The sequence below is a fragment of the Oryx dammah genome, unplaced genomic scaffold (assembly GCF_014754425.2).
Source record: "Oryx dammah isolate SB20612 unplaced genomic scaffold, SCBI_Odam_1.1 HiC_scaffold_2, whole genome shotgun sequence".
Classification (NCBI taxonomy): Eukaryota; Metazoa; Chordata; class Mammalia; order Artiodactyla; family Bovidae; genus Oryx; species Oryx dammah.
This window is the reverse complement of record NW_024070186.1, coordinates 113,698,043-113,712,537: the sequence shown is the minus strand read 5'-3', so window position 1 is coordinate 113,712,537 and position 14,495 is coordinate 113,698,043. Positions and strand designations below refer to the sequence as shown.

The following is a 14,495-nucleotide window of genomic DNA, read 5'->3' as shown; positions in this document are numbered from 1 at the left end:
GAATGGCTAAAGAAAATCATACCATAGAAGATGAGTTTATCCTCACAGGACTTACAGATGACCCAGAGCTGAAGACCCTTCTGTTTGTGGTGTTTCTTACCATCTTTCTGATCACCATGGTGGGCAACCTTGGCCTGGTGATACTGATTTCGAAAGAGCATCGTCTTCACACACCGATGTATATCTTTCTGGAAAACCTCGCTCTTGTGGATTCTTGCTGTGCCTGTGCTGTGACTCCTAAGATGTTAAGGAACTTCTTTTCTAAAAACAGAATGATTTCCTTCTATGAATGCATGGCACAATTTTATTTTCTTTGCACTGTTGAGACTGCAGATTGCTTTGTTCTGGCAGCAATGGCTTATGATCGCTATGTGGCCATCTGCAAACCACTGCAGTACCACACCATGATGTCAAAGAAACTCTGCATTCAGATGACCACAGGGGCCTACATAGCTGGAAACCTGCATTCCATGATTCATGTAGGTCTTCTATTTAGGTTAAAGTTCTGTGGGTCAAATCACATCAACCACTTTTACTGTGATATTCTTCCTTTATACAGGCTCTCCTGTGTTGACCCATATGTCAATGAACTGCTACTATTTATCTTTTCAGGTTCAATTCAAGTCTTCACAATCGGTAGTGTCTTAATATCTTATCTCTACATTCTGTTAACTATTTTCAAAATGAAATCCAAAAAGGGGAGGGTCAAAGCTTTTTCTACCTGTGCATCCCACTTTTTGTCAGTTTCATTATTCTATGGATCTCTTTTTTTCATGTACATTAGACCAAATTTGCTTAAAGAAGGGGATAAAGATATACCACCTGCTATTTTGTTTACAGAAGTTGTTCCCTTACTTAATCCTTTTATTTATAGCCTAAGAAATAAGGAAGTAATAACTGTCTTGAGAAAAATTCTGAAGAAAGAAAAATCTCAAAAAAGTTTAAAACAAATGACATCTACTATAGATTAATTGTTTAAAAATTCCAAGTGAAATTCAGTTCAGTTCAGTTGCTTCGTCGTGTCTGACTCTTTGTGACCCCATGAACCATAGCATGAAGGCCTCACTGTCCATCACCAGCTCCTGGAATTCACCCAAACTCATGTGCATTGAGTCAGTGATGCCCTCCAACCATCTCATCTTCTGTCATTCCCTTCTCCTCCTACCCTCAATCTTTCCCAGCATCAAGGTCTTTTCAAATCAGTCAGCTCTTCACATCAGGTGGACAAAGTATTGAAGTTCAGTTTCAACATCAGTCCTTCCAATGAACACCCAGGACTGATCTCTTTTAGGGTGGACTGGTTGGATCTCCTTGCAGTCCAAGGAACTCTCAAGAGTCTTCTCCAACACCACAGTTCAAAAGCATCAATACTTCAGCACTCAGCTTTCTTTAGGGTCCAACTCTCACATTCATACATGACTACTGGAAAAACCATAGCCTTAATTAGATGGACCATTGTTGACAAAGTAATGTCTTTCCTTTTTAATATGTTGTCTAGGTTGGTCATAATTTTCTGTCCAAGGAGTAAGCATCTTTTAATTTCATGGCTGCAATCAGTATCTGCAGTGATTTTGGAGCCCAGAAAAATAAAGTCAGCCACTGTTTTCAGTGTTTCCCCATCTATTTGCAGTGAAGCGATGGGAAAGATGCCATGATCTTAGTTTTCTGAATGTTGAGCTTTAAGCCAACTTTTTCTTTCCACTTTCACGTTCATCAAGAGGCTCTTCAGTTCTTCTTCACTTTCTGCCGTAAGGGTGGTGTCATCTGCATATCTGAGGTTATTGATATTTTTCCCGTCAATCTTGATTCCAGCTTGTGCTTCATCCAGCCCAGTGTTTCTCATGATGTACTCTGTGTATAAGTTAAATAAGCGGGGTGACAATATACAGCCTTGACATACTCCTTCCTATTTGGAAAGAGTCTATTGTTCCATGTCCAGTTTTAACTGTTGCTTCCTGACCTGCATACAGGTTTCTCAAGAGCCAGATCAGGTGGTCTGGTATTCCCATCTCTTTCAGAATTTTCCACAGTTTATTGTGATCCACACAGTCAAAGGCTTTGGCATAGTCAATAAAGCAGAAATAGATGTTTTTCTGGAACTCTCTTGCTTTTTCAATGATCCAGTGGATGTTGGCAATTTGATCTCTGGTTCCTCTGCCTTTTCTAAAACCAGCTTGAACATCAGGAAGTTCATGGTTCACATATTGCTGAAGCCTGGCTTGGAGAATTTTAAGCATTACTTTACTAGCATGTGAGATGAGTGCAATTGTGCAGTAGTTTGAGCATTCTTTGGCATTGCCTTTCTTTGGGATTGGAATGAAAACTGATCTTTTCCAGTCCTGTGGCCACTGCTGAGTTTTCCAAATTTGCTGGCATATTGAGTGCAGCACTTTCACAGCATCATCTTTCAGGATTTGAAATAGCTCACCTGGAATTCCATCACCTCCACTAGCTTTGTTCATAGTGATGTTTTCTAAGGCCCACTTGACTTCACATTCCAGGATGTCTGGCTCTAAGTGAGTGATCACACCATCATGATTATCTGGGTTGTGAAGATCTTTTTTGTATAGATCTTCTGTGTATTCTTGCCACCTCTTCTTAATATCTTCTGCTTCTGTTAGGTCCCTACCATTTCTGTCCTTTATTAAGCCCATCTTTGCATGAAATGTTCCCTTGGTATCTCTAATTTTCTTGAAGAGATCTCTAGTCTTTCCCATTCTGTTCTTTTCCTCTATTTCTTTGCACTGATCGCTGAGGAAGGCTTTCTTATCTCCCCTTGCTATTCTTTGGAACTCTGAATCAAAATGGGTATATCTTTCCTTTTCTCCTTTGCTTTTCCCTTCTCTTCTTTTCACAGCTATTTGTAAGGCCTCCTCAGACACCCATTTTGCCTTTTTGCATTTCTTTTTCTTGGGAATGGTCTTGATCCCCGTTTCCTGGACAATGTCACAAACTTCCGTCCATAGTTCATCAGGCACTCTGTCTATCAGATCTAGTCCCTTAAATCTATTTCTCACTTCCACTGTATGTTTATAAGGGATTTGATTTAGGTCATACCTGAATGGTTTAGTGGTTTTCCCCACTTTCTTCAATTTAAGTCTGAATTTGGCAATAAGGAGTTCATGATCTGAGCCATGGTCAGCTGCCAGTCTTGCTTTTGCTGGCTGTATAGAGCTTCTCCATCTTTGGCTGCAAAGAATATAATCAATCTGATTTCAGTGTTGACCATCTGGTGATGTCCATGTATAGAGTCTTCTCTTGTGTTGTTAGAAGAGGGTGTTTGCTATGACCAGTGCCTTCTCTCAGCAAATCTCTATTAGCCTTTGCCCTGTTTCATTCCATATTCCAAGGACAAATTTGCCTGTTGCTCCAGGTGTTTCTTGACTTCCTACTTTTGCATTCCAGTCCCCTATAATGAAACGGACATCTTTTGGGGGGTGTTAGTTCTAAAAGGTCTTGTAGGCCTTCATAGAACCGTTCAGCTTCTTTAGCATTACTGGTCAAGGCATAGTCTTGGATTACCATGATATTGAATGGTTTGCCTTGGAAACAAACAGAGATCATTCTGTCGTTTTTGAGATTGCATCCAAGTACTGCATTTTGGACTCTTTTGTTGACTATGACAGCTACTCCACTTCTTCTGAGGGATTCCTGCCCACAGTAGTAGATATAATGGTCATCTGAGTTAAATTCACCCATTCCAGTCCATCTTAGTTCACTGATTGCTAGAATGTCGACATTCACTCTTGCCATCTCCTGTTTGACCACTTCCAATTTGCCTTGATTCATGGACCTAACATTCCAGGTTCCTATGCAATATTGCTCTTTATAGCATTGGACCTTGCTTCTATCACCAGTCACATCTGCAGCTGGATGTTGTTTTTGCTTTGGTTCCATCCCTTCAATCTTTCTGGAGTTATTTCTCCACTGATCTCCAGTAGCATGTTGGGCACCCACCGACATGGGGAGTTCATCTTTCAGTGGCCTATCTTTCTGCATTTTCATACTGTTCAAGTGAAATTACACAGAGAAAATGTACAAATTTCATGTAAAATATTAAAATATATCATAATACAATCAACCTACACAGAAATATGTAAGGTAGGAATGCCTTAATTCAAAATGACAAAACTCAAAACCAAATTTTGAATTAATTCAAGAAATAACACAAGACTTTCCTGGTTGTCCAGTGGTTAGGACTTCACCTTTCAATGGAAGGTGTGTGGGTTCAATTCCTGGTTGTAGAACTAAGATTCCGTATGTCTTGCAGCCAAAAAGAGAGAGAGAGAGAGAAAACAGAATAAGTATTGTAACAAATTCAATAAAGACCCTAAAAAATGGCCCACATCAAAAAAATCTTAAAAAAAAAAAAAAAACACAATATATTGCCAAGATCATGGATTGTTTTAGCATCAGGGATTATCAGCAAACAAAAGAAAAACAGCAATTATATCACAATAAAACTGGGAAAAAAAGGTTTTAAGTTGTCAGAAAGATAAAAGGAAGAATAAAAACAAAATTAGCAGTTACAAATATAAAGGGTAATTCTCTTAAACGTTAATAGCAAGTGTACATTAATGATTTGGCATGTGAGCCCTCCAGTTAAGCTAAAAGGGTTTAAGGGCATGTGAAGCTTCAATCCATGAAATACTTACAACCATTTGTGACAAAGTTTAGGTGAGTGAATTTTGAGGAATCACTTTTAATAGCACATTGTAGTTAGAATAGAGGTAGCTAGGAAATAAAGGTGTGATATAAAAGTGAATACTAAATTTCCAAGTTGACTTTTTATAAGTTGTGTAATGAAAGATGGAATGTCAATTTTCAAGAGTAGTTATCTTCACAGGCATTTATTTACCCCCATATATATATGCATAATGATGCTATCACATAAAGTTCCAGGCAAGCAGTCAAACCTTATTTAGGATTTGAAGAGTGTGTTGCCAATGAGTTAGGCTAAATTTCTCTATCCACCTTCCTGAGACATGAGGAAGGGGTTCAACAATGAGGACACTTACTACACTATATGGAAACAGGAAGAAAACTATGCTTCTTGAACTGTGGCTAGGGCTTATCTAAACTTTTTTTTTCTTTTCCTGCTGTAAAACCTGAAGTTCTGGAAGGTAGGTAGAACTGCATGACTTTCATGTGACATAATGGAAGAATTTCTTTCCAGTTATTTATTCAACATAGATCTATAGAGAACATGCTATGCAGAAGCACTGCTTTAGGTGCTGGGATAGTTACCAAAATACTAGGTTTTCCATCTTTTTAAATAACAGAACATTGCCAACAACTTTAATTACTAACTTCTTCCAAGAAGGACTCTTATCAAATAAAAGAAATCCCCCCTTCCACCTTTTCTCCTGATGCTCTGAGGTCACATCTAAATTACCAGGTCAGGTTGTAGCTATGGCCCAGCCTAGCTAGCCACCTAAGACTGACTTCACATGGAAAATCAACATGTTGAGTGTATTTAGAGAAAGTGGCAGGCATGCAAGTACAGTATTTCTAATTCCCTAACTCATGAATACAAAACTATAACTATTTAGTTTATATTTGTAATTTCCATAAAAATCTAATTCAGCTCATCCCATGTAAGCAAAGATTTCAAGATTGAAAATGGAGACATTTCAAGATTTCCTTTGTTGTTTCAATCTTCCTACCCATTTCTAGCCCCTGCAAAATTGCTCTGAAGTTGGCATTGCTTGCTGATGCAGATCTGTTTTATCAGTGAACCAACTCACTACCTGGTTTCAAATACTGGTTCATAACTGATGCTGATGAAGCATCAGGGAGGCAAAACATATGCCTGTAGTCCATTCACCTCTATATGTCATACTAAATGTTAAAACTTTATGTCTTCAAATTAATATCATAAATCTCAGGTTATATTTGTAATCTGTCAAAATGGGACTATATTTGGACTATGTGTAAGGAAGAAAAAATGTGTTTTATTAGACAATTGTTCCTACACTAGAGAAAATAAAAGACCTCATGGCAACCTTAAGTGTCCCTGAGTCCTGTATGTCTTTCAGAAATTTAAAATTAATGTTGTAAATCATTTCTATTAATTTGAAGTTTTCATTAATTTTTTACTAAAATACAGTTTTAACTAAATAAAGACATGACTATCTCATTTTTCTTCCAAAGAGGGTAAACTTGTTAATGGGATTAGGCTCATTCATTACTTGAAAAAATGTTTAGGAATTTCCTTGGTGGTCCAGTGGTTAAGACACTGCACATCCACCACTGGATTGCAGGTTTGATCCCTGGTTGGGGAACTAGGATCCCTTCTGTGCATGGCATGATCAAAACAAAAATTTTTAAGATATCTGTAGTATACACTGGGTATATGAGGTAGGAGAGGAAGTATGCTGTGATACAAAAACAACATAAATATACAATATAGCATAGCATAGTAACTATATTCAAAAATATTTCATGTGTAAATACTTACTAGGTACAGTCTTAGCTTAGTTTAATCTCCTATAGCTCCTATATAACAAATACAAAGGTTATATTTTGCTAAGAACATTTATATTGTACTGTTTCAGCAAAAATTCACTAATATTCTATGGATCTTGTAGTTAATAGATAAACAATTTGCAAAACTTCAGAAAATTGAATTATAAGATAATTTTCAAATGTGTGGTACATAACTAACTATACTTAAATGTAAAATAAAAATTTAAAGAAATTAAAGAAATTTAAAATATATGTAACAATCTTCTTTCTGACTCTATAATGACCAGACAATATGTTTTAAAATATTTCTTACAGAACTACTTAGTGGTTAACTCTTCAAATCCTTAAAAACTAAATATCTCTTGGACATTAAAAGGATAATAAAGGAATATTATGAATAATTCTATGCCCATAAATTTGATAACCTAGATGAAATGGACCAATTCCTTGAAAGATACAATCTGTCAAAACTCATACAAAAAGAAATAGACAATCTGAATAAGTTTATATCTATTATATAAGTTGAATCAATAATTAATTAACCTTCCAAAACAAAAGGCACCAGGCCCAGAGAGGTTCAATTAATAATTTCTACAAAACATTTAAGGAAGAAATTATACCAATTTCCTACAATTTCTTTCCAAACATTGTGGCAGCAGGAATACTTTCTAACTTAGTCTATGAAGCCAATATCATTCTGAAACCAAAACCAGACAAAGACAATACAAGAAAACTATAGGTTAATATTTCTTATAAACATAGATGAAAAATTTTCAGCAAAATATTAGCAAAGTGAATCTAACAATATATTAAAAGTTATACACCATGACCAAGTGAAATTTATTTCAGGTATGCAAGGCTGGTTCAATATTTTAAAAAGCAATTAATGTAGTCTATTACATCAGTTGGTTAAAGAAGAAAAATTACATAATCACCTTAATAGATGCATAAAGAGTATTTGATAAAATTCAACATCCACTCATGATAGAAATTCTCAGTAAACTAAAATGGGGAAAGATATCCTCAACTCAATAAATAATATCTACAAAAAACCTACAGTTAACATCAAACTTATGGTGAGAAACTTGAAACTTTCCCACTTAGATCAGAAGCAGAGCAAGCAAAAACACCATAGCTTTTCAACATTGTACTGGAATGCTAGCTAATGCAATGAAACAGGAAATGGAAATACAAAAGGATCTTGAAAATTTTAAATTACAATGGCAGAAATTTTTAAAAGTCAATTTGAGTTAAAAGATTAAGCTGACCTAATATTTTAGAAAGTAGAAAAAAAGGATTGAAGATTAAAGTAAAAAGATAAGGAGTTTATATAATAGGAGTTGTCATCATCTTATCAAATAATAGGAAAACAATAAATACTACTTGGGAAATATTTACATATTAATAAATACAAGAATTCACAGGATGATTGTGAAGTGAAATGATGAAACAAAAGAAAACAAGGATTAAACCTGGAGTAAAGTGACAGAGAAGTGTTCAATTTAAATATTTAATGTTCCTATTGGCCATTTTGATGTCGTCTTTGGAAAAAAATTCCTATTTAGTTCTTCAGGGTGTTTTAAAATCAGATTGTTTTTTGTTTTATGAGTTTTTCATATATTTTAGATATTAACCCTTTACTGGATATACAGTTTGCAAAAATGTTCTCTCATTGTGTAGGTTGTCTTTTCATTTTGCTAATTGTTTCTCTTGTGTGTTGAAGCTTTGGAAAAGACACTCAACATTACTGATCATCAAGGGAAATGCAAATCAAAACCACAGTGATGGTATTACCTCACATCTGTTGGAGTCTTATCATCAAGAACACAAAAGACAACAGGTGCTGGCATGGATGGTATTGAAAAGGCAACTCTCACATTGGTGGTGGAAATGCAAACTGGTCCAACCACTGTGGAAAACACATGGAAGTTCCTCAAAAAACTAAAAACAGATTTATTAATCCAGCAATTCCACTTCTGCATATATATCCAAAGGGAATTAAAAGGGAATGAAAACAGGATTTTAATGAAATACCTTTACTACAATATAATGTTTATTCACAACTTTATTCATAATAGCCAACATATGGAAACAACCAGTGCTCACCAATGGATGAATGAGTAAAGAGAGATGTGTTACATACACACAATGGATTATTTGATCCTAAGAAAAAGATTGCCATTTGCAACATTATGGATTGACCTTAAACACATTGGGCTTCCTTGGTAGCTCAGATGGTAAAGTATCTGCCTTCAATGCGGGAGACCTGGGTTCGATCCTTGAGTTGGGAAGATCCCCTGGAGAAGGAAATGGCAACCCACTCTTACCTGGAAAATCCCATGAACAGAGGAGCCTCATAGGCTACAGTCCATGGGGTCGTAAATAGTCAGACACGACTGAGCAACTTCACTTGAACACATTACGCTGAGATAAGTCAGACAAAGAAAGAGAAATACTGTATGTTATCACTTATACACAGAATCCAAAAAAGTCAATCCTGTAAAAAACAGAGTAAAATGATGGTTACAAGGGGATTAGCATAGGGAAGGCACAGTGGTAGTGCTTAAGGCTACAAACTTGTAAGTTAGGGATCTAATGCACATAGAGACCTATGCACGATATAATGAATATAGATAATAACATTGTCCTATAATTATGGAATGTGGTAAATAACAATAGCAATCACATCACAATATATATATATTGAAGTACACACTGTCATACAAAGCTACATGTCAAATTTATTCAACACAAATTTTAAAATAATTAAACTTCTAGAAAATAATTTTGTGTCAAAACAGTAAGAAAAAAGGCCTTATTAACTAAAGGAGAAAATTTTTTAATAAGAGAAAAGTGATATCATAATATATTACATGGCATAAATATCAGCCACAAATATATATTCAAATGAATAAAAATAATGACTACTGATTTAACCAAAGTGGTGATTTAACTGTACTGAGAGGGTAAGGGGAGTGAAAGAGTATTCTCTGAGGAGGGCTGTGGTATAGTGAGAGAGCTATTATCTTCCTCTACAGAAACATCTATAACTAAGAAACTATAAAAAGCAGTATAAGCATATCGCTTAGAAATACAAAAATGAGTCCAGAAAAAATTTAGGAGAGTTGAAACTGGTTGAGAGTTGGGGAGGGCAAAATTGGGGTGAAGGTAAAGATGCTATTTTTTTTACTATAAAAAAATAATAGGCTTTTATTATAAGCCTTTATTATAAGGCTATTTAAAATTATCTGATTTTTGAAATGCTGCAAATTATTTTGATAAAATAAAAGAAGAATTTTAAAACATTGCAACATTATTTTAAACTTGAGCCTTTTGCTCCTTTCCACTTCCAATGTTTATGATAGAAAATTAAATTAGCATTTTTGAAGAAGGGTATGTTCCAAACATGTGAAATTCCAAGATTTTTACGGTCTCTGTGTCCAGAAATTTGCAGCAACATGGATGGAACTAGAGGAAGAGAAGTAAGTCAGAGAAAGAAAGACAAGTACCATGTGGTGTCACTTATGACACAACTGAACTTATTTATGAAACAAAAGCAGATTCACAGATACAGAGCACAGTCTTGTGGTTGCCAAAGGAGAAGGGGTATGGGGGAGGCATGGATTGGGAGTTTGGGGTTAGGAATGTAAACTATTATATACAGAATGGATAAACGGGATCCTACTGGATAGCACAGAAATTATATTCAATATCCTGTGAGAAAGCATTATGGAAAAGAACAGTAAAAGGATGTATGGATATGTATAATGGAATCATTATGCTGTACAGCAGAAATGAACACAACACTGTAAATCAGCTTTACTTCAATAAAATAAATTTTTTAAAAATTAACAGAAACTCCTTGGGAAAAGTATATTATTACAAAAAGTGGCAAGAGAATATGCATCATAAATGCCAAGGGAGGACCTAAAGGAAAGGTACATATTAAAAACTGCATATAAAGAATGAAAGAATTTTTGGCCAAAGGTAAAAAGTGAGTCTTTAGGCATCTAATTACGGTAAGACTTTGAAAACTGCCAGGGCAGGCCTAGACAAGAAGCAGAACTGGCCTGATGCAGCCACAGATTCTAAGATATTTGCAACTTTAGGGTATGCTGGGCTCCTGTGGGGATAAAACTTCTTTACCATCTCACCATGACTTACATTCCAATTACTTATTGCTGCATGGTCCCAAAACTTGATGACTTAAAACAACCACAATCGCTATATTATATCTCCCATGGTTTGGGGTTGACTGTGCTCACCCAGGCAAGTTCCTGTTTAGTATTTATCATGCAGTTGCAGTCAAACGGCGGCTGGGGCTGCAGTCATCTCAAAAGCTCCTTCAGTTGTATGACTGGCCATTGATGCTAGCTGTCAGATGGGATTTAAGCCAACATGTGGCCTCTCCTTGTGATCAGTGTTAAGGGTTGAATTTTTGGCAATAGGATCCCTACAGACGTAATCAAGTCAAAATGAGGTCATTAGGATGAGCCCTAAACCTATATGACTAGTGTCCTTTATAAAAAGGGGACACAGAGGCAGATATGCAGAGGGAAGACTGTGCTGAGGCACGGGGAGAATTCCTTACGAAGATGGAGAATTGGAGTGATGCACCTAAGTCAAGGAACAACAAGGAGTGCTAACAAACTGCCAGAAGACGAGAGGAGGCAGCAAATGGTTCTTTTCATAGGTTGCAGAGGGAGTGTGGCCCTGCCAACACCTTAATTTCAAACTTCTAGCCTCCAGATCTGGGAGATGACACAATTCTGCTGTTTTAAGCCACTTTTCTGTGGTACTTTATGGCAGTGCTAGAAAACAATACACTTGGGTTTCCTGACAGAATGGCTTCTGGGTTCCAAGAATATACCAGGAGAGCTCGGCAGGAGTGCACGACATTTTGAAGGCCCAGCTTGGGAAGTCACATAAAAGCAATCTTTTAGACAATCACTACATTTTACTCATTTAAGGAAAAGGGACAGAGTGTCGATGGCATGCTATAAGATGTGCTTATGGAATGAGATATACTGTGTTGGCCTTCACAATTTATACAGTTTATAAAAGCTTCCTTCACAGCTCAGTTGGTAAAAAATATGCCGGCAATGCAGAGGACCTGGGTTTGATTCCTGGGTTGGGAAGATCCCCTGGAGAAGGAAATGGCAACCCACTCCAGTATTCTTGCCTGGAGAATCCCATGGACAGAGGAGCCTGGCAGGCTAGAGTCCATGGGGTCGCAAACAGCCAAACACGACTTAGTGACTAAACGACCACCACCACCACAAGAGTTGAGGAAGAGTTGAGAAGGATATCAACGGCTAGTTTGAACGGAAAACGTTAAGGACTGCTTAGTCACTTATTCTTTGTAAAATTTGTTCTTCCCTGGATATAGAGAACTCTTGTGGAAAAAAAAAACAAAGCAGTGAACACCAAAGGAACTCAGTTTTTCAGATATGGAGCTTCTCAGATGTCCCCTAACTCCCATGCTCCCAATAAGCCAAAATACTACAAGAGAGGTACAGTTATCATCACCCTGTGACAAGTAAGAAAATGAAGCCCAGTTCGGCTGAGTCACTTGCTCAGGGTCCCATAGTAGAATTTGTGTTCTGAATCCCAGGCTAACTGCAAAACCTGCATCTCACCTATCCTGCAAGAAGTCACATGAAAGGTCTGATGAAAGATGTCTGATGAAAGATCATCCTGAGGACTGCACTGAATAGTTCAACCCATGCTCTGCAAAACAGCATGGTACTTTTTATTTACTCTCCAAGATTTCAAAATCAGGAGAATATCTATGAAAGCAAAATGTACCTTTGAAAAACTCGGAGATCTGGCAATAATTATGCCACCTGCCTGTTCTCTTTGAACACGTAACTTACGTTACAAAATACTGCTTTTCATCATACTTCATTATTTCAATTTTGCAGTAAAAAACATTCACCAATTTGCTACTATAAACTATAAAATATATTGAACAATTTCTCACTGTCTCAGTTCACCTTTTATAGTGAAAATGTTAAAAAGGAAAAAAATGAGCAAAAATGCCCAGAAGGGGTAATTTATTAGGTAATATATAGTTATATATAGTGTTTTTTAAAAAGCAAAATAACCAACAATAAACAAACTAAATATATTAATTTCATTTTTAAAAGGAAAATCTTACACAGTAGATGACTGCTGAGCTGTAAGTGCTTTTTTAAAAAAAGTGTTTTATTGGGCAGGATTTTAAGTGTGAACTTGATAGAAATATGATGGAACAATATTCAACATAATTCATTTTAAGCAAGTGTATGTTATCTTTTTATTAAATATGAACATACTGTTCCACTTAAATTATTTTCATGCTTTTTAAGTAATTTTACGTGTTGTTTTTGCTGGTGAATTTATATCAATCCCGAGGAACAAAACTAGTTAATCCTGTTTAATGTGTTGACAAGAAAGTAAAATCCATTTTACAAAGGAAGGAAAGCCAAATGTTTATGTGGGGAAGAGTGTATTATCAAATTAGTATGATAATTTTGGAGATATGAGTCATTGCATGCTGATATGACTTACAGATATATTTTGAAAGATTTTCTTTAGAAGATAAAGATAGAAGAATATGTGTGTCATATAGAAAAGTTGAGATAAAAATCCAAACCTTTTTATTAAGAGAAAAAATTACTGGGAGTTTTTTAAACTATGATTTCATGGAGAGATATGCATCTGTGTGAAACTAGTTCTTCACAAAACCAGAGACAGAAAATGAGCGGGAACACACCCTGCGACACTGATGGGCATTAAATTAGAGCATCTAAGCACAGGTACTTATGTCATCTACAAAGAGGAAAGTGAAGTGAAATCACTCAGTCGTGTCCCACTCTTTGTGACCCCATGGACTGTAGCCTACCGGGCTCCTATGTCCATGGGATTTTCCATGTAAGAATACTGGAAGGGGTTGTCATTTCCTTCTCCAGGGGAACTTCCAGACCCAGGGATTGAACCCGGGTCTCCCACATTGCAGGGGGACGCTTTACCCTCTAAGCCACCAGGGAAGCCCCAACAAAGGGGGAAGCTGGAGCTATATTTAGCATGTTTGCAATAAATCTGGAGATTATTATAATAAATCTTTAATAAATTAATATAATAAATCATAACAAATAGACTAAAAGAGTTCTTGAGGTTATCACAGTTAGGGACCACAGGACAAATTGGTTTATCCATCTCTGGATAAAGATTAGCTGTATAGAGATTAGCTCTATGAGTAGGCAAAGAAATGTAATTTGAGGGGCTCTAAACAATTCTCCTAGTCAAAATATTTCTTCATCTCCATAGCAATGACATATTCCACCATTAGAATGTTGAGACAAACATGGTGAATAGATTTTATCTTTCCTGACAAGTGAGCAAGTAAGAGCATGACTGAACGATTAGGGATGCTGTTCAGGGATTCAAAAATGAAATGTGTTATTCTCCCCCAGTTTAGAGGCAGCCCGTGTTCCACATGACTTCCATGAAAGTAGGGGTGCAGACTGCATTCCCAGGGCCTACCACAATGCCTAGCACTAGCTGAGGTGCTGAAACACTATATGAAGAAAGGCAGGAAGGAAGGGAGAAAGACAAGAAGCAAAAAATTAGGATTACGGTCTTGAAAGTCCAGGTGTTAAAATGGAAATAACTTCCTCGGAAAGTGTAACTCGTTTTCTCAGTAGCGTAAAATCAATTCAATCTCTATTTTACCAGCTATTTAGCAGGAAACAGCCCAGAGTAGAGGAATGAGGCACAATTCTAGGAAGTGATCACTCTCACACACCAAGGCAAGACCGTGCCCTAAGTATGATTCCTGGAAGACTGGGGCAGCCTGAGGATGCCAGGCTGCACAGGAAGAATCAGAGCTAGATGTGGCAGGGAGCAGGGCCCTGAATGCAGTTATCTTAGTTCTGTGCTGGCTGAACACAGAATGTGACTACCAAAAGAGTGTATCACCTGAGCAATCTCTTAAGAATCTCATGTTGTCACAAGAAAAAACATAAGGCTGAAGTTTATCACGA

At 36.6% G+C, this 14,495-nt stretch overlaps 1 protein-coding gene across 1 annotated transcript; it reads left to right on the top strand.

The window, feature by feature from the left end:
- The first annotated feature begins 2 nt into the window (after nucleotides 1–2).
- On the top strand, nucleotides 3–971 carry LOC120882022 (olfactory receptor 5K1). Its single transcript, XM_040265752.1, has one exon. It carries the CDS (start codon nucleotides 3–5, stop codon nucleotides 969–971), a length of 969 nt encoding a protein of 322 aa, XP_040121686.1.
- The last annotated feature ends 13,524 nt before the right edge of the window (nucleotides 972–14,495 follow it).

Excerpts from the sequence above, each read along its gene's own strand:
- LOC120882022 (XM_040265752.1), top strand. The coding sequence starts at position 3 with ATGGCTAAAGAAAATCATACCATAGAAGATGAGTTTATCCTCACAGGA.